At 41.3% G+C, this 21,207-nt stretch overlaps 1 protein-coding gene across 1 annotated transcript in view; it reads left to right on the top strand.

Annotated features, from left to right (window-relative positions):
- Window positions 1–21,207, top strand: part of LOC138983568 (unconventional myosin-IXb-like) — a gene marked incomplete in the record, with an annotated part of 128,741 nt that overhangs the window by 59,029 nt on the left and 48,505 nt on the right. The window contains 17 exon segments of the mRNA XM_070356848.1: window positions 2,259–2,348; window positions 2,788–2,901; window positions 5,121–5,255; window positions 5,954–6,075; window positions 6,933–7,074; window positions 9,045–9,135; window positions 9,477–9,578; window positions 9,991–10,066; window positions 12,742–12,957; window positions 14,347–14,386; window positions 15,159–15,347; window positions 16,304–16,414; window positions 16,991–17,113; window positions 17,504–17,653; window positions 17,892–18,070; window positions 18,662–18,853; window positions 19,650–19,826. Coding sequence (XP_070212949.1) covers window positions 2,259–2,348; window positions 2,788–2,901; window positions 5,121–5,255; window positions 5,954–6,075; window positions 6,933–7,074; window positions 9,045–9,135; window positions 9,477–9,578; window positions 9,991–10,066; window positions 12,742–12,957; window positions 14,347–14,386; window positions 15,159–15,347; window positions 16,304–16,414; window positions 16,991–17,113; window positions 17,504–17,653; window positions 17,892–18,070; window positions 18,662–18,853; window positions 19,650–19,826 — 2,249 coding nt within the window.

Below are 21,207 nucleotides of genomic sequence, written 5' to 3'. Positions count from 1 at the left end.
TTAAAAACAAGCTCTGAAAATTAAAAATATAAAAATTATGATCAAAATTAAATTTCCGAAATCGTTTCAAAAACTATTTCATCTTATTCCTTGTCGGTTCCTGATTCCAAAAACATATAGATATGATATGTTTGGATTAAAAACACGCTCAGAAAGTTAAAACGAAGAGAGGTACAGTAAAGCGTGCTATGAAGCACAGCGCAATCGCTACCGCGCCAAACAGGCTCGTCACTTTCACTGCCTTTTGCACTAGCGGCGGACTACGTTCAGTTTCATTCTGTGAGTTCCACATCTTGACTAAATGTAGTAATTTCGCCTTACGCGACTTGTTATTTGTTAAAATTGAAAAGCGCAATGTATTAATTTTAAGAATGTTTCGTTTAGTGCCCTACAGGCAGGTGAACGGACACCCTTGGGCCATAGCAAATCTGTCCATACATTGCAGGTGTCCGGTCACGGGAGGGGTGACCACACCTCCCCCTCCCCCATACACTCACACAGAGACACACAAACAACAGGATTGAGTCTATGCTAATCACTTCGTGTGGCTACTAAACAATAACAATAAACTCCTAATACTTCTTTAAACGTTCTGTAAAAATGATTTGTATGAAAAATGTTGAAAAGAAGAGATAAAATAAATCCTCAAGGCAGTGAACACACTCACCATGCACTGACATACGAAAGCAGCCACACAAACACAGCACAGAGGAGCGTGTGCAAAAGCTTTGCAAGAATAAGCTTGAAAACCAGTTTGAATAAATAGCAGCAGATAGAGCTGCATGTCATAATCATGTAATTTATTTTCTTCTTGTCTGGCTTTATTGACTACATGCCGATCATGTGGCACGGCAGTGACTTTTCACTCTTCAGTCGGAAATACACTGTACATAACGCAGCTCCCACTCTCCCTCACTAATGCCTACCCCAAGCCGTGACAACTGAGGCTTGGAAATTGTGTGGAAGAGTACACCTCTCTATATCTCTCCAATGCTCTTCCTGCTGACATGCAGTGACACCGGACACCCCACAGAGTTTAGCCAGCTACCCCTCCACCCCCCCCCCCCCTTTCCCTCTCTCTCTCACTCCCTCCAGCCATGTACTGTTGGGGGCTGTGGCCAGAGAGGCCAGCTGCACTGTTCACTCAGAGCAAAACCAGTTGACTGTGTCGTAACTTTTGACAAAGCAAGACAACCGAAGGGTTCACAGATTAGGCAACCGACTCACTGGTCAAGGCTGAGGGGAAACAAGAGTATCTTGTCAACGAAAGAGGTTACACACAGACACACGATGCTGAGAACTGTGGCCGGTTTTTCACTCTCTTTCGCTCAGGACCTTCATCGACTGTGGTTTCTGTGTGGTTTCTGTTGTTTACGCAACAGACAAGAATAAAGAGCACAGTGCAGTTTCATGTTGGCATCTTCGCATGTTCTCCACTCCTGACCAAAACTACCCCCCCCCCCCCCCTCCTGATGGGTAAGAAAATAGATGATGCAGAAAATAGATAGATGAGGCTGAAAATAGATGAGGCAGAAAATAGATCAGGCAGAAAATAGATAAGGCAGAAAATAGATCAGAAAATAGATCAGGCAGAAAATAGATCAATAGGGCCAGTAAAATAGGTATCAGCAGCAGTTCTTCTTTTCTGTTTGTCTCTTCTTTTTCTTTTTTTATTAAATCTTTTTCTCTACGTTTCTCTTTTTTGCTTTCTTTCTTTTGTACTTCCTTTCTACCTTTTTTCTTTCTTTTTCTGTCTTTTATTTTATCTTAAAAAAAATCTTTTTTTGTAGTTTTTGTAATTCTTTCATTCAATTCCCCCCACCCCATCCTCAAGATTAAAGAGACTTTTTTAAAATTCAGCAGAAGGAATGTTTCAAAACTCCAAAGAAATATTTAGCATGAATTACATTCTGGACATTACTCCAGGCAGATAATTAATTGCACATCTTGGTCAGAAACAACCCACAGACACCTGCAACTGTTTAAGAAAGCAGGAGAAAAATGTACATGTAGCAGAAATTTCAACTTCTGTGTGCGTGTGTGTGTGTTATCATGTGTCAGTCTGTCTCTCTGTCTGTCTGCCTGTCTCAGTGTCTGTCTACTTCTCTGTCTCTCTGTCTCTGTCTCTGTCTCTCTCTCTCTCTGTCTCTCTCTCTCTCTCTCTCTCTCTCTCTCTCACACATATATATGTAAATACATGTACATGTATTTGTTTAAATTTTAAAATGCAAAGGTTTTATTTGATTGTCTGTTGACAGGTAAAAGAGAAGACGGTCTTGGAGGCCTTGACCCAGAAAAGGACAACAGCAGGCGACGAGGTGTTCACCATCAACTACAAAATGGAAGATGTGTGTGCACTGACTTCTATTTCTTGCTTTATCATTAAAGAAACTTTAAAGTGGATTTTTTTTCAGTGTTGGTGTGTTTGAACAACAATAAGCAAAATTAGTTTGTGTAACCTAAGCACTGCAATAATCAGTTTTAAGATGAAGCTTTTTATTTTATTTTTAATACAGACCGATTTCCCTCTATATAGGTTACTAAGCAGTTAAGACAAAATGGTGAATGATATACAGCTGCGATTCTCTTGTGAATTTGTAGGCCTGTTTTTCTTCTTCTTTTTTTAACACATGGAGCATATGTTTATGGTATTTTCCCTTGTTGGTCATCTTTCATGTTCTTTTGGCAGCAGAAAAAAAATAAGTGATTATTTTTCTGCTCATATGTGCCTGTTACTAGTATAATTGTTTTCAGCTTGTGACTACATTGTCTTGGTGTCTGTTTCAGGCCGTGGCGACAAGAGACGCAATGGCCAAGTGCATTTATGGGTCGCTGTTTGACTGGATTGTACTCAAGGTCAACCAGGCGCTGCTAGCAAAGAAGCACAACAGTGAACACGAGGTCAGAGCACCCTTCTGTATGCCATCAGATAGATCCTGCAGATAAGAACAATATGATGACTGATGTATTGCAGCCATTTGTCTGACAATGCAATACAATACAGTAAAACCTGTCAAATAAGGACACCCTTGGGACCAGACAAAAGTGTCCTTATTCTGCAGGTGTCCTTATTAGACAGGTGCAAGTAAACGCGACAAAGTCAAGTTGAGAGAGAGAGAGTACTGCACATGTACATGTACATTTATAAGAAAAACAGAAGCTGTTTAGATTAAATAGAGAAACATTTAATATTGACTGTTGTAAAACAAGTTTAAAAGCTTTTTATCATATCAACTGTATAAATTTAAATTGTTAAAAAGTTACTGGATCTCATTCATACAACACATTCACATTCACTTCATTCTGCACTCATCAGCTTTTGAAAGAATTTGTCCAGCGTTGTCTGAGTGGACCATTGATGGCAATGTGATTCGCACGTTTGGTTGAAAACCACTCGAACACGGCGTCATTTAGCTCTTCGTATTCGGTTGTCTTCTTCGAAACCCATTTCTGGTCAGCACGTCCGTCTCCCGATTCCCACAACTTCATTATTTTTTCCCGATCGACGCTGATTTTCGAAATCTGCGTTCTCCCACACCCAAGCTCTTGTGCAATCGTTCGGCATGATTTCCCACTTTCCAGTTGTTTGACAACATTTATCCTTTGTTCTAAAGTCAGCGCATTTCTTCCTTTTCTTGAATTTGAATTTCTTGCTGCCATCTTGTTAAACACGAATCACTCTTTCGAAGAGAAGATACATTCACTCATACACTTTCACTTCCGTTCCGCCGAACACGTTCCACGCGTTGGATTGGCTGCCTTGGAACTCTAGCAGCCAATCAAATGCGTCGACTTAAAACACTCACCAAGAATAGACTCTATCAGTATTCCAAGCTCTCGTAATCTCTCGCAAACTTCAGAGCATAGCAAAGCATGCGGTACAGCGATCTCGTGCGAGCTGCACAAGCCAAGGTTCGAAGTTCTCGCGATGTTCAAAGCATAACAAATAGCGTGTCTCGCGAGAGCTGCTCAGATACCGACTAACTTATCAACTGATCGATTTATCGTCTTCTTCGTCGATCGAACTTCCCAGCTTGCTGTGGATGTCCGTATTTAGCAGGTATATGACTTATTATGGACCCAAAATACGTGTCCGCGTCCGTAATGCCGAGGTGGCCGTAACGTACAGGTGTTTTACAGTGTAAAGCAGTCCGTGCCGAGACTGACTGTCCGTATTCTGCGAGTGTCCGCTAAGTCCAGTGACCGTATTTGACAGTTTTCACTGTACAATACAATACAATACAATAATACAATAACACTTTGCTATCTCAGAATAAGAAATTACAGAAACGCATCAAGAACAACACACATAAACCTGGAGCAAGCAGCTACAACGGCAGACATTTCAAAACAATTAAATTTACACAAATCACACAGCCACCTGAGTTGCCACTTGTGCAGCGCCCCAAAGAGACAAGAGTAACTATCTTCATGCTGTCAAATAGATCTTTTTTATAAGAACTGTATTTTGAACTTTACATACTTTACCATACTCTACTTTTGCCTACCGGCACGGTTGGCCTAGTAGTAAGGCGTCCGCCCCGTGATCGGGAGGTCGTGGGTTCGAACCCCGGCCGGGTCATACCTAAGACTTTAAAATTGGCAATCTAGTGGCTGCTCCGCCTGGCGTCTGGCATTATGGGGTTAGTGCTAGGACTGGTTGGTCCGGTGTCAGAATAATGTGACTGGGTGAGACATGAAGCCTGTGCTGCGACTTCTGTCTTGTGTGTGGCGCACGTTATATGTCAAAGCAGCACCACCCTGATATGGCCCTTCATGGTCGGCTGGGCGTTAAGCGAACAAACAAACAAACAAAAATACTTTTGCCTAACCCTGGGTGGTTGGGCTGTATCGGACCTAAAGAATCCAAAAGATTTCATTAGTTTTTGTTAGTTTGGCCACATTATAATAATATGATGGTTGAACAAGACTACCTGACAATAACCTTTGACTTCCCTCATGCCAGTCCTCTTGTACCTTGTTTTCTTGTTTATTGTTGTATCTAAGTTATTTGTTACAATAGGAGCACATGACTTTTTGCTTTCAGATAGATCCTTTTGATAAGAACTATATGTTCACTGTATTTCATATTACTCACATAACTGGTCTGTGTGTTTCAGGGAAACTCTATAGGAGTGTTGGATATTTTTGGCTTTGAGGATTTTGGCCGTAACAGCTTCGAGCAGTTTTGCATCAACTACGCCAATGAACATCTGCAGTATTACTTCAACCAGCACATCTTCAAGTTTGAACAGGTGAGAACACTATGTATCAGGAATAAATCTCATCCAGTCCATGCCCTGTTCACCACCTCTCAGTTACAACCACCTCCAAGGATTCTGGAGAATTGGTTTTTTTTCTGTGTCATTCACCTTTTCTGCAGCGACCACCTGTCTCTAATGAATAAAGATTTTATTAAATGAATTCTTACCCCCCGCGGGTTAGGGGGAAGAATTTACCCGATGCTCCCCAGCATGTCGTAAGAGGCGACTAACGGATTCTGTTTCTCTTTTTACCCTTGTTAAGTGTTTCTTGTATAGAATATAGTCAATTTTTGTAAAGATTTTAGTCAAGCAGTATGTAAGAAATGTTAAGTCCTTTGTACTGGAAACTTGCATTCTCCCAGTAAGGTAATACATTGTACTACGTTGCAAGCCCCTGGAGCAAATTTTTGATTAGTGCTTTTGTGAACAAGAAACAATTGACAAGTGGCTCTATCCCATCTTCCCCCTTTCCCCTTCGCGATATAACCTTCGTGGTTGAAAACAACGTTAAACACCAAATAAAGAAAGAAAGAAATGAATTCTTCGATCAATGGTACTACAGGTAGCGCTGAGTTGATTTGCAGGGGAATACTGCATGTAGTTTTGATCACCATGAGGTTTTTTTCACCTTTTTCTTCTTATCTATGAAAGAGATGTCTTCTCAGCGTGATAGTGTGTTTGTTTTACAGGAAGAGTACCAAAGGGAGGGAATCCAGTGGAAGAACATTGAGTTCATTGACAACACAGGATGTCTGGAGCTCTTCTCTAAAAAACCCAGCGGTCTTTTCCATCTCCTGGATGAAGAGTGCAAGTACGTCTAAAAAATCAAAACAGCCCGCAACCTGTTTCTACTCAATTGTTGTATAAAAAAATGATTTATTTTCTTATGTAGTATATGTGTTTATTTTTGTGGTCACATTCATTTTATGAAACTTTATCAACTTCATTTCTTAGATAACGAAATAGGGGGCGGGGATGTAGCTCAGTCGGTAGCGCGCTGGATTTGTATCCAGTTGGCCGCTGTCAGCGTGAGTTCGTCCCCACGTTCGGCGAGAGATTTATTTCTCAGAGTCAACTTTGTGTGCAGACTCTCCTCGGTGTCCGAACACCCCCGTGTGTACACACAAGCACAAGACCAAGTGCGCACGAAAAAGATCCTGTAATCCATGTCAGAGTTCGGTGGGTTATAGAAACACGAAAATACTCAGCTTGCTTCCTCCGAAAGCGGCGTATGTAGAGGTTACACGCCGAGTCTCAGTGATTATTAAAAATAATGGTCGAAGTTGGCGGATCATGAAAAATGCGAGCTTTAGCGAGCTTTTTCATGACCGCGAACTGAGACCATTATTTTTTATAATCACTGAGACGAGGTGTGTAACCTCTTTATTTTACAGAGGTAAAGAAGCAGAGGTGGGAATAAGGCTGCCTAAATGGCGGGGTAAAAACGGTCATACACGTAAAAGCCGTGGGAGTTTCAGCCCATGAACGAACAAACACACACAGATAAAGAAGTGAAGCAAGACAAAGGTAACAAACTTTGCTGTCAAGTTGCAGTTTACAGATGCAAAATGTATGAAATATGTTCCAACGTTTTGGAAGTTTTTTTGTTTTGTTTTGTATTTTGTATTATTTTAGGTGGTCTTTTGACATGTTTCTTTTTCTTACCAGTTTTCCTGGTGCCACCAATGACACCTTGCTGTCCAAGTTCACTCACAATCACCATAACAAAGCTGACTACCAGGTGCCACAGCAGAGGGAAGGGGCCTTCAACATTGTCCACTATGCTGGCAAGGTCAAGTACTTGGTCAAGGTCAGTGGAAGACATTTTTTCTGTAGTTAAGTTCTGTATTTATTATGGTGGAAGGTTATCCTCTGCAGTGTTAGCGAATGGTGCAAATTCCTTGCTATTTAAAATTATTTTTGAATATCATTGCCAAATCAGTTTAACTTCATCTTTATCACATGCACACTTACTCTTAAAAAAAAAATGTCAGGACAATTTGTGGGGGATTGCAAGGATTTATGTGGACAGTGGTACATATTCCTTTTTGACTCACATGCGAAGCAAAAGTGAGTCTATGTACTCACCCGAGTCGTCCGTCCGTCCGTCCGTCCGTCCGGACGTCCGTCCGGAAAACTTTAACGTTGGATATTTCTTGGACACTATTCAGTCTATCAGTACCAAATTTGGCAAGATGGTGTATGATGACAAGGCCCCCCCCCAAAAAAAATAGCATCTTGACCTTGCTTCAAGGTCAAGGTCGCAGGGGCCATAAATGTTGCCTAAAAAACAGCTATTTTTCACATTTTTCCCATTTTCTCTGAAGTTTTTGAGATTCAATACCTCACCTATATATGATATATAGGGCAAAGTAAGCCCCATCTTTTGATACCAGTTTGGTTTACCTTGCTTCAAGGTCAAGGTCACAGGAGCTCTTCAAAGTTGGATTGTATACATATTTTGAAGTGACCTTGACCCTGAACTATGGAAGATAACTGTTTCAAACTTAAAAATTATGTGGGGCACATGTTATGCTTTCATCATGAAACACATTTGGTCACATATGATCAAGGTCAAGGTCACTTTGACCTTTATGAAATGTGACCAAAATAAGGTAGTGAACCACTAAAAGTGACCATATCTCATGGTAGAAAGAGCCAATAAGCACCATTGTACTTCCTATGTCTTGAATTAACAGCTTTGTGTTGCATGACCTTGGATGACCTTGACCTTGGGTCAAGGTCACATGTATTTTGGTAGGAAAAATGTGTAAAGCATGTGAGTCGTATGGGCTTTGCCCTTCTTTTTGAAGGTTTGATTGGAAAAAATATACTCATGATTTACTGCTTTGGAGGGGTATCAACCATAAAGCCCAAAAGGCTGTACACAATGAAAGGCAAACAAAATCTCAAATGAAAAAAGAGAAAATCACACCCCAGAAGTTGTGAGTCAGAGGAAACACAAATAACACATGAATCCAGGAAAAAAGTAAAATGCATGCTTGTTGAGGGAATAAGTGATTTTTGGCTCACGTAAGTGTAGCCTATGCGATGCTAACTTTTGTCTGTCTGTGCGTGCGTGCGTGCGTATGTATGTATGTATGTCTGTGGTAGAAACTTTAACATTTGAAGACGTCACAACATTTGAAGACGTCACATTATGACGTAAGAGGGTTAGACGTCACGCGAAGGAATTACTGAAAGTCTCGGTCATTGTTATTTTGCCGAGCGGGCCGAGACTAGTTTTTTCTTCGAAATCGGCCATTCAGATCTAGATCTAGTGTCTCGCTTTCTTGTACAGTGTCACCTATGCCGCTTACTGTGTGTGTGTGTGTGTGTGTGTGTGTGTGTATGTGTGACGAAGTGATTGAGTTTGTGTTACTGTTTGTCGATTTCTTACGTGAGCCTTGAAGGCTTCGCCTCTTGTTTGTTCCTTTTTACCCAGTCGCTACTGCAATTTTGACACTATTTCAAATTCAACACAAAAAGAAAACACAACAGAAACCAGGTTGGGTAAATTCTTCATCAAATGTTGGCAGCCTGTCCCTGACTTCTTCAGGATGGTGATGACAGTTCTGTAGTACAGTGGAACCCCCCTTTTAAGACCTTCAAAAATCTGAAAAAATCAGGTCTTAAAAAGGAGGGTCGGTCTTAAAATGGTAAATTTACAGATGTTATGAACAGAAAATATGAAAATCTAAGGTCTTAAAAAGGGGGAAGTCTGAAATCAGGGGGTCTTAAAATGGGGGTTCCACTGTATATACTTGTGTTGTGTTACAGGACTTCAGGGAAAAGAACTCTGACCTGGTGAGACCGGAGATTGTCAGCATGATGAAGAAGAGCAGTATGGCTTTTGTCAGAGAACTCATGGGTATGTGTTTGCTTCTGTGTGTGTGTGTGTGTGTGCGTGCGCGTGCACATGCCTGTGTGCATGTGTTACGGTGGCCTTGTTCTTCTTCAGCATTTGCTGCTGCTGAGTGTACTAAATCCTTAGTCCGGATGTGATCGCAAAGCGAACTGTCTCAGGTGACCTCATTTGATTTGAGGTAAGCAGCGTCATTATAGAAAGGTGCATTATGCATGGGAACAAACTTTCAGGGCATCCTGTTCGTTGGTTGTAAATTGGGCAGGTGGTCGTTATCAAGAGGTGAGTGCCGGGGCAGGTTCAACTGTAAGTGTAACTGATTGTTCAAACTACAATGTGTGTGACAGGTATTGACCCTGTGGCTGTGCTGAGGTGGTCTGTGGTTCGAGCCTTCTTTCGCTGTTTCTTCGCCTTTATCAAGGCTGGGGAGAGATACAGGAGAACTGGAGGTAGGTCTTTAAGTACAACTCTCTCACAAAACAATCAGTAGTGTACATGTATCTTTAGAAAACTGTGTGGCGTTAATTCAGTCTCCATATGGCAGGAAAAGTAGAAATTTAGCGTTCGTTTTAATTGATAAAGTACTGTCATACCAGTGATCTTGAAGACTTTTCTTTCCAATGATAGTTCCTGAAATCTTGTGGAAAAATATGGAATAAAACATCGCAGAAAGAGGTGTGCAGCTATTTTGCTTTGTTGTGTTCTGTGTTTTCATTCTAAGCTGAAAAGCTGAAAAAATCCCATGAATTTGTAAACTAAATGGAAAATATATGTGAGTAAGGGAAACAATTTTCTTTTTCCGACTAGTGTTAAGTATAATGTCAAGAAAAATGTGTGATGTGATATGTCGTCTTCAACTAGGTGCAGAGAAGAAAACCAGAAAGCGCCTTTCAGATTCTCACCTTCATGAAGCAGCTTTCAGCGAAAATTTGCTCAAGTAAGTTTGTCATCATCACTTTGAATCTTTTTTTCCTGCTTTCATTGGTATTGTACAAGTACGTGTATATGATATTTACATCACTTGTAAGTTTTGTTCTGTCCTTAGATTTCTTGAAACAAAAATGTCAAATACATCTTTGATATTATATATTTGTGTATCCAACAGTACCAAGAAGTCTTATGTTGTAGAATTTATCACCTCACCCCTTTATGTTTTTTTCATATCATTTCAATATTTCAGCTTCAAATGTCAAATATTGGTTTTATATGTTACTTGTAACTAGGAATTTCATTCCTCTCAAGTGTTGTCGCTTATGTGTCATGCTTTCAGTGTTTGGTACTAGAACATTGTAGTCTGGAGTGGAGAATTATTTGTAGAGGAGAAGAATTAAGTACATAATACTGTTAAAGTCATTGATGCACATTTACAAATGTGAGTCCAATCTATGGTTTTAGCCATGACTGTCTGTGTGCATTATGCAGAGATGATCATTGCACAAGATTCACTGTTCTGGTTGTTCCCCGACTGATCTGTGTCGCATTTGCTTTTTTCTTTGAAGATTTTTCCATGTAGCTCAAACATTGCGAGTGCTGCACAAAATTCAGTAAGTGGCTGCATTCCGTTGCAACCCAGTTCCACCTGTTCTTACTAATTCCTTGATTGTGGCTGCATTTGTTCATTAATTGAATTCTCATGTTACAGATCTATAGCCAGTACTCTTCATTTCTATGTGTTGTCATTCTTTTCTCTCTAAGATTTCATGTAAAACTTCAGTAAATGAAAGGATTAATAAGTGCTGGATGTTTTGAAGATTTTTGACCGGAGAAAATTAACACTGTATGTCTTGCATTTGTCAGCATTTTTAACGGAAACGTTGGGTACCTTTTTTTGAATAACACTTTCCATATTTTCTCTTTGTCAGTTCCTTTTTTGACGTTTCCAGCCAATATTCTTCATAATGTTATATACTGACCAAACAAGAGTTTGTAGAACAAATTAACTTTTGATACCTTTAAGTTGGACATTTAATCTTTTTTTTCGTTTATTTGGAGACTATTAGTGCATGCTCATTGAGAGTGAGCTTTGGGTCTTTCAACAGATTGAGAACTATGGTTCAGGATTGTCTAAGTGAAAGGAGGACTGTTCATTTTATTTTTATGCCTTTGTTGGCCAGTTTGGAACATACTATGGAAAAAGATTTTCTGTCTTCATCAAACAAATGTTAGGAACACTTTTCGTTTCTGGATCCTTATCGGACAAAAATGAGTTTGTACAATAGGCTGTGTTTTTTGGCCTTGGCTTATCTCATAATTCTGGCCATGATTTATACAGAGTACTAAATGTTGTCCAAAGAGAGTTTCACACTCTGCGTTTGGAAAATGATTCTTGTATGTATAGCCTGTAAAGTGATGGTACATGTCTTAACTTGTAATTGTTCTGTCTTGTTTGATCATTTTATTTTGGGATATTTGACTCTCACCGTTCTACTCACATGAAGGAGATAAAATGATATTCTATTTCTTTTATTGTTTTGAAGGTGAGCCATATTACGAGCGTTTGCTCCTCTTGCCGTCTTTGGATTTGCGTGACTCACCTTTCCTTGAATTAGGGTTCCTTGCCTTTCCTGGTTTTCTGAAGGATGAATCTCAGAGAGTCTGATTCCTGTGGTATTAATCTGTGTGTGTGTTTCTCCTTTTTTCCCTGTGGCCATTCTCATGTCATGGTTGACCACACAGTGTTCCCCGTGTGGGATTGACTATCATGCACTCATCCCCTATTGGTGCCAGTGTACTTTTGTGAAGATGGCTTTTGTTCATTTAAGTCTTTGAAATCAAAGATTGCATTTGATAGAAGCTTGATTGTTGTATGTTAAGTGTGTGTCATAGGAGCTGGATTGATACATTACATTTTTCAATGGCATTCTAATATCATATTGTTTTCGTTTTTGTTGCATTGCTTGTTTGGAAATCTGTGAAGAATAGTTTCCCAAACCTCCTCCTTTCTGTCTTGTGTGGCCTGTGACATTTCTCTCCCTTTGTCATTGTCAGAGTTTGAAAAATCGTTCTCTTGGCAGAAAAGCAGCAGCGCAGCAGAAAATACCATGTTACATCGATTTAGATGTGCATTCAAGATGCCTGAATACCTGTGTATTTAAGATTTACAGGAGTTATTAACACTGAGAAAACAGAACTTTTAGTTGTGTCCTATTTTCTTTTATGTGTGTGTGTGTGTGTGTGTGTGTGTACGTGTGTGTGTGTGTGTATGTGTGTGTGTGTGTGTGTGTGTGTGTGTGTGTGTGTGTGTGTGTGTGTTTTTGAAAGTTAAGTTCTGCGATGTCTCAACAATGTCGGAGAGGTACAGATCAATTGGACGTTATGTTGGGGAAAAACATGACTTTGTTGCACTGCAGTTGGTCGATGCAGATCATGATGGTTAACCAGCGTATATTTGCAACTGTCACTGTTGACTGAGTAGTGGAACATTTTGGTTCACTCAAGTGTAGCCATTGTAGCTATGTCTCACCCCCATACCCTATATTAAACCTTCATCGCTGTCCTCCCAAACCTTACCCACCATTATACCGGAATGTCGTTTTTGCTGTAACCCTTGTTTATGTTATGTTCTGTTTTTGTTTTTTCCTCACCTTTCCCAAACGCAACAAACTAATCCAGGCAGCGTGAGCGAGATCGTGACCGTGCTGTCTCCGCCCTGGTTGACGTGCATGAGATCGATTCAGACTCAGCATGTGGTGCTGAGGGCAGTGACCTTGACCTTGTGCGCTCTAGACGGCATGAGCTTCACGAGGAGCTGAAGTTGTATAGTGACCTGGAATCCAGCCTTCCCCCGTCTGAGGCGAGAGTTATCCGACGTGCTCGTAAACTCCTCATGTGCGTGTTGTTTTTTTTGCTGTGTGGTTTGATTTTTGTTTTTAGTTTGTTTGCGCCAGTTTGGTTTTTGTCTGTGTGTGTGTGTATTTAGTTTTGTTTATGATTGTGTGTTTTTGTGCTGAGTTTTGTTCAGTTTTATTTAACCAAAAGTTTGGTATGACTCAATCCTAGCATGATTTGAAAATGTGTGCGTGTTTCACTAGTTTCTTGCAAAATGAACTAGTTTGGCATGAAGTGTGTTATATTGAAATTGCTGAAGTTTTGACTTTCGGAATCTTAGGTATCAGAGTTTCTGCTGACATCGTTACAAAAACGTTTGCGAGGCTATAGATTTTTAATGCATTTCCCTCTTGCGGTAACAGAAGATAACAAAAGTGAAGACATTGTAAAAGAAACCAGCAGAATAGTAGTGAACAGCGAAGAAGATTATGTTGCAGGTTTTGTTTTTCCCTTTAGTTTTTATCATTGCAACAACACGTGATGAGTCTCATATTTCAAGTAAAGCACATTTTCTCTTTAGATATCACATTGAGTTTTCTCTCTGCTCACTTTTATATCTTCTATGTTAATCGTTTCACACACAAAATAAAACAGGTTCTTAAATCACTCTGAAATTCAGATCATAATATTTCATTCGTTCTCTCAAAATCTTTTGTAATTTTAGACGATAAATACAGACTGAAATATTTGTTTAAATACAAATAATTCTGCTGCTGTGTCTATGTTCGCTCATGATTATCAGTCTGGAATATGTGTTTAATCACGTCTGACTATGAATAACTTTTTATGATTCATCGTTTGGAAATAATTTACTGTCTTTATTTGGCCTTCAAGGAGTGAATAGTTATAAATGGGAAAAAGGTTTTTATATTGAAATATGCAGCAGAAAGTTGAGTTCTGTTTCCAAAATGTTATTTAACATTGTGAAAACTAGTGTGGGTACTGCAAAACACTCTCTGGAAAAGATAAATGTATTTTGTATGTTTACCTTCTGATATGCAGATTTGGCTGTTGCTACACTGTTTAAGAAATTCTGGCCTTTCTAAGGAAGGTTACATTGTCATAGGGTCAACATGTGTCTCAGCTAACTTTTGTAGAGCAGCTGCTTTAATTATTGTGGCATGTTCCATAGAACATTGACCAAGATGTATTGGTTTAATATTGATTTAATATGAACATTTTTATTGTTGACTTAGCAGTATTAACATTTAGTGCAGACTTGGTCAACAGATCACATCATCTATATTTAATTCTGGCTGCTTACAGTTACAGCATATTGACATGAACTGAATGAAAGAGGGTTGGAAAGTATCGGGGGGGGGAGGGGGGGGGGAGTGTTTAACCTCTCTAGCCTTTTAACTTGTAAGGAAATTTATATTTGCTTTGCAGGAAGAACAAGTCATTCAAGGCACGGCCGAAACCTTCTCTGGTGAGTAGAATGAGATATGTGTGTAAGGTATTAAGATGTTAATTGAGGGGTCGTACCTATGATCTGACTGTGTGGGTAGGGGAACCTAAAACTAAAACTTATAGAACTCTAGCCATGCCTAGCCCATGAACAAACATCAAAGTTATATTTTTCATGTCTGATGCTGAATCTTGACTCAGCTACGTATTCTAAAGGCCGTCCTTTAATTCAGCACACAGTAGACTTCGCGAAGACTTCACAAAGTCATTTTAACGAAAATTCAGTGTAAAAGCTATGTGCAGCCAGCTTCGTTAAAGGCATATGTACGCGCTCCCGTGTTTACAAAGTGTAGTTTGCCCATAATCGATGTCAAACGCACCATAAGACCATATAATGATGATATGTCACCATGCGCGGACCATAATACATGCATTACAGCTTGTTCTAGCCTCTGAAAAAGTGAGGATGTCAACAAAGCCGCGGTGTTAGCTCCCTTGCATCAACGTTACATGTGTTGCCAAATCTATAAATAGGACGATCCAGATCAAAATGAAAATTAACATATCTCAACATTGAAGGGGTCCTAGACCACAATATTTTGCAGGGAACTTAATTTAGCATGTCTCCAGCTGTTGGTAAAGCAATTAGCGTGTATAGTCATCGAGTACATATGCCTTTAAGTAGACTTTGCGAAGGTGACTAATGCCCAATTATGATATCAGGCTTTAAATGCAGTATACAAAGTGTATCCTTTCCAACAAAGTGTATTGTGAAGCGTGTCATCCTTTCTCAGAGTTTCCGCGACATCAAAGCCCTGAAGGCTATCGCCAGTCGCACCATGTTTGGCGGTACCCGGGTGTCCAGCAAGAAACAGCCGCCCAGCGTCAGCGCCCAGTTCCAGTGGTCACTGTCACGCCTCATGACCACGCTCAACCAAGCAAACCCTTTCTTCATCCGCTGCATCAAGTCCAACTCTGAAAAGGTGAAGCCAGCTCTCTATTAGGCGTTAAGTTATGCACCATGAAGTTGTTCGTGAGAGTTTTTTTTGTGGCTTTTTCTACACAGTAGGTACACCTCTGTCAGAACACATGTGGTAAACTTTACTGTGAAAGTATTTTCAGAGTTTTGAGGCTACTGACTTTGGTGCCTGATACTTAAGTTTGTTAGGGAGAGTAAAGTATTGTGATATTACATAATGGCATGATGATATTGTCAGCCATGATTTATCCCGCAAGGTCATGTGTCATTTCAATTGCTCTGTACTGCAGCAATATTTTCAGATCATGAAAAAAGTACAGACAAACAGTGGCAGAGTATTGTATTGAACTGTTAGTAAATGAGATGTATTTTGTCTTTTAAACCGTATGACACTGCGAGGCAATTTTCCTTGTTTTTATAAGGACAGTTAAGTGTTTAGTCTTGAGTCTTGATTCTTTCCAATAAGTGATTGACTGAAGTCAGTAACTGTGGATTGGCAATGTCATCGTTGCATTTTACTTTCAGGCCCCATGTCAGTTTGATGATGAGATAGAGCTGGTTTTAAACCGCCTTGTATTGTCAGATCACACAGCCTATTGTCAAATGATATTGTCAAACCGCCTGACACTGCCAGGCATCTTTCCTTGTTTTTATAAGGACTGTATAATCTTTGAGTCTTTAGTCTTGAATCTTGACTCTTTCACATAAATGATTGACTTAAGTCAGTAACTGTGGGCTGGAAATGTCATGGTTGCATTTTGTTTCCAGGCCCCATGTCATATTGACGCTGAGATAGTGCTGAGACAGTCATTATTATTATTATTATTTCTAGGCCCCATGTCAGTTTGACGATGAGATAGTGCTGAAACAGTCATTATTATTATTATTATTTCCAGGCCCCATGTCAGTTTGACGATGAGATAGTGCTAAAACAGTCATTATTATTATTATTATTTCCAGGCCCCATGTCAGTTTGACGATGAGATAGTGCTGAGACAGCTGCGCTACACGGGAATGCTGGCCACAGTCGAGATCCGACAGTCAGGATACAACTACCGGCTGCTCTTTGAGGTTTGTAGTCTTCTCGTAAGATAGAGTGAACAGACCTGGGAACCTATAAGATGTCTCTGTATTCTTTACGCAGGATTGTCTAGAATACAATAAGAACGGTCAGTGGAAAAAATATACGACGAGAAAAATTCCTACAGTACTTTTCTTCCCGAAGCCCATCCAGTATTTTGACACATATTTACAGTTTTTGTCAGTAAACATTGAAAGAAACATTAGTTTTAAATGTATTGGTAAACTTAATTAAGGGTGCGACGGACGCGTGTGAAGCATGCTTGAATCGTCTATGTTCTAATGTTGTGTGGAGTACACTAATTTTTCTGAAAATACACCAAGTTTGTTTGAGAATACTCCAAGAGCAAAACAGGGGTTCCCAGGTCTGAGTGAAGGAGGGAGAGACGCAGAGTAGAAGCGTTGTTTTCTCGGTTCTTTCAATAACAGCAAACCAATGAAAAAAGAGGATAGAGAATGCACAGTATGAGCTTTTTTAAAAATCTTTCTGATATTTTACTTTTATTATTTCGTTTTATGTATTTACTTGTTTATGTGTTTAATTATTTTCGTGTGTGCTCTTTTCAGGAGTTTATCCAGTTGTACCAGATCTTGCTGCCTCGGGGTTTGCTGAGCTCCAAGGAGGATGTGAAAGACTTCCTCATGTCCATGCACCTCAACATGGACAACTGTCAGATCGGCAAGAGCAAGGTCAGGCATTGGCTCAAGGTCGTTTAATGTTACTACATTTATCTTGAGATAGATGTTTGTGTGCAAGGAGGGACTTGTGAATAGAACACGGCACAATGTTATTTCCAATGTGTAAAGTTTTGTTGAAGCGAGTACATTGTACTATATAATTAACTCTGTATTTCTCAAGCATCCTGAAAAATACACCTGTTGTTTGTCCACTCTGAAAGCTACTGATGTGAGAACCTAGTACTAAATGTGGAGAAAGTAAATCTTTATAATGTCCAGTCATGGAACCTTTCTTGTTTCTTGGATTTTCCAGGATACAGTCATGACGCTTCATGTATTACTTAACCAACAGTTGATTCAGAAATGAATCATTCTTTCACCTTAATGTCTTTCCCTTTCCAGGTGTTCCTGAGAGAGAGTGAGAAGCTGTTACTGGACGAAGCACTACACACAGCCATCATGCGTCGCGTCGTGTTTATCCAGCGATGGGTCAAGGCCAGGCTGGACCGACGAAGCTTCTTACGCCTCAAAGACGCCACCGTCGTTCTGCAGGTGAGTGGGTGGCTTTTAGCGCTGAGGATCATTTGTTACAGGTAAAATGCTAAGAGTAAGTTTCGAGTAAGTACTGTGAAAGATATTTACTGAATGTTGTGTCTGTCTGTTTGTCTAATTGTCTGTTTTGAAAATGGAGGAGTGGGTTGTGGTGGGGGAAGGGATGTTCTTGGTTTGGTTTTAGATATACTTCGAAGCTTTAGCTTCCTTTACTTCAACATGTTCGTGCATATTGCAGAAACACACGCGTCGACTCTTGGCCCAGAAAGTACTGCACAAGCTGCAGACCGAGCAGGATGCAGCTATCACAATACAGCGCGTGTACCGAGGGTTCCGTGTGCGACGCGGCTACCAGGCCTACCGAGTGGCTACCATCTTCCTTCAGACTCATATTCGCACTTTCATCACCAGGAAAAAGTATGATTTTTGGTGTTTAGAATAGGTTACACTCTGCAGATATGAAACTGTTCTAATATGAAATTTGTATATGTTGCTACAACAACTTTGCTGGAGTAAAAATGTAAAAAAAATTTGAATTTGTCTAAAGTGGTGAAGTCTTTCAAGATTAAAAAGGGAAGCCACTGTTTCAAAACCTCCAGAACTCTGAAATAGTTGAATCTCACAAAGAAGGAAGTCTTAAAATACAGGTATATGTCCTGGCTTTATGTGGAGAACATTTTGGAGAAAACAGTCTTCAAACAAAGTATTACACCTCTCGCTGATCTGGTCCTGGGCACTTGTGCACTGTGCTGGTTACCGCGTTGGCCTTGTGTGTGAAACATGGCTCGTCTTTAAACAGAGGGGCTTCAACCGGAGGTTCAGCTGTGTTTCAGAGCTAAGAATGCCAGTTCGTTTGCCAGGTTCTTGCAAGCGTCGAAAGAGAAGCATGAAGCAGTAGAGCTGTGTTTCAGCACTAATAACGCCCTTTCGTTTACCAGGCTCTTGCAAGCATTGAAAGAGAAGCGTGGAGCTGTGTTTCAGCATTAATAACGCCCTTTTGTTTGCCAGGTTCTTGCAAGCATTGAAAGAGAAGCGTGAAGCGGTGGAGCTGCGGCTGGAGGAGGAGAAGTCTCGCCGCCACAAGGAGGAGCTGCAGTCGACAGCTAGCGACGAAGGCGTCATCCTCCCTCTCCCAGGCAGGGGCTCCAGCACCGAAGAGCTGGAGGAGTACCCGCAGATACAGCGGCGTGATAGTGAAGAGTGAGTAACAGAGGGATGAAGAGTGTGTTGAGGGAGACTGTGTGGAGGCAGTGAATTAGGGAACTTGTGGGGTGAGAGGATTGTAAATGCTAGGGCTCCAGCACCAGAGCTAGAGGAGTACCCATAGAAGAAGCAAATTGGCAATGAAGAGTAACAGAGGGCTGTGAGATAGATGGGGGAAGGAGATATGGGGTGGGGGACAGTGGATTGTAATGTAAGTACCGTTGATTCCAGTGTATGCAAGCTTGACCAACACAAGTTTGGGTATGTACATCGTTCCAAGATCCTCCAGGTACTTGATCAGAACTTCAATTTTATAATCTAGGGTGTCTCTTTGATGTTATTAAACAGAACGCAGAGTAAGACTTGTGTGACATTTATGCACAAAATGAGATCCAAAAACAGAGGCCCCTCCAGTCAGAGGACACCTACCACTAAAGGACACTTTTTGTTGTCCTCTAGTCTGATAATTTGCTGAAATATACCTGTCAGAAAAGGACGTCTGCAATGCAAGGACGCTTTGAGTGTACCAGTACTACTGTATTGTTGACTGTTCAACACCTTTTTAAGTTCCCTAAGACTGTGATACGAGGAATAAATTGTAGAATGAAGTGGTCAAGCAGCAAGATATTGAATGAGTAGTTAATGAGTGTGTGTTTGAGGTAGGAGGGTGGTATGAAAGGAAGAGGCGTGGGGGTGAGGGATTAGCGATAAATATTCAAAAAGAAACATAGTTAGCGCTAAACATGTAGATATTGAGTTCGGCACTGCGACTGTAACTGCCCACCTTTGGCAGGAGCAGTGGTATCTTGGAGGACTCGGAATCGGAAGCTACCTCAAGTCAGCGAGAGTCTCTGGTGTCGCCCCCGGCAACCCCCACTTCAACGTCTTCTGGGTCTGCTACAACATCGGCCACCAAGGTGGACAGGAGAGATAGGTACTTGGTGGACGCTGAAGGCTCGCAGACAGGAAGGTAGGCATGGGGGAGAAATTGTGTGTGTGTGTGTGTGTGTGTTTGTTAACCTGTGTGGGCGTGTGTGTGCGTGCATGCTGAATGCATGTTTGTCGGTATATATCTGTGTGTGTTTGTTAACCTGTGTGTGTGCGTGTGAAGGTGTAGATGAAGGTGCTGTGTTTTTTGTGTGCGGGTGAGGGGGGTGGGTGTATGTCTGTGGTATGTCTGTGTTTTTGTCTAATTGAGACCTGTGTAAAAGAGAGAGGGAGACAAGCAGGCAGACAAACAGAGAATTTGTGTCTGTATCCGCCTCTGTTTTTGTATGTTTCTGAGTGTGTGTGTGTGTGTATGTGATTCTTCCTCACCTTGAATATTCAGCAACAGTTGATAACGGTAGTCATTTTATATTAAATTACATATTCTTTACCCAGTTCTCATAAATGCATTGACTTTGATCTCACATGCTAGATGTCGAAAAACTACTCAAATTACCTGCCCTTGTAGGGTGGTAACCAAGCTAAAAAAGACGCCATAACCGTTGCTATGGCCTGACCCAGCCTGGTTACCCACAATACCCCGCGCGCCACGTTGGTGGCAGCATCCTGAAGAATCATTCTCGACTTTCGACTACTCACGGTCGGAGGTGTTTGGATTTACTACTCTCGCGGCCTTCTCTTACTGGCCTGTCTGTTGGACTAGCTGGTTTCTTGGGGGCCTTACCTGTTTGCCGTTTTGGTGAGACCTTTCCTTTTTTGGTTTTGTAATTGTATTTTTTGCTTGCTTTAACAGACACGTGTAGATATTTTTTCTGGGTGACTGTTTGTTGACTTAGTCAAGCAAGCCATTATGGCCGATAGCAAGCTCAGTGTGAGGCAGGAAGGCGACTTGGCTCTTAGCCCTGTAAGAAAGGGTAAAGGTAAAGGTTGGGCAAGGGGATGTGTCAGTTGGTCACTCTTTCCCGCCCTACGGGCCGGATCGAGTGATAACTGCGGGTTTGCTGCCCCAGTCAAGAGCGTTACCGTCTTACCAGCGGGATTTGTCCTCAGCCAGCAACCAACCCCCCCCCCATCTTTGGGGGAGTGGTGTGGCTGCAGGGCTGCAGCAGGGGGACGAGTGGGGACAGCCTTTTGTGGCTGCGTCCCTCACCCCGTCCTTCCCCCCTCAGGCGGGGTTCTCTGCGGTGACGAGCCACCCCCCTCCTCTCTCGGGTCGTGGCGTGGCCCAGACCAGTCAGACAGGCTCCATGCACGGGGACGCGGCTCTCGCACAGTGGGTGGCTAATAGTGGGCCGGCCTTGGCTTTGCCTACTGCTACTTTTCACTCTGCCTCCCAACAGGGCTCAGTGCTGGCTACCCACCCCCCTCCCTCCTCGGGGCAGGTGAGCAGTGGGGGTCAGCAG

The sequence above is a fragment of the Littorina saxatilis genome, linkage group LG1, assembly GCF_037325665.1.
Source record: "Littorina saxatilis isolate snail1 linkage group LG1, US_GU_Lsax_2.0, whole genome shotgun sequence".
Lineage (NCBI taxonomy): Eukaryota > Metazoa > Mollusca > Gastropoda > Littorinimorpha > Littorinidae > Littorina > Littorina saxatilis.
This window is presented reverse-complemented; position numbering and strand designations above follow the sequence as displayed.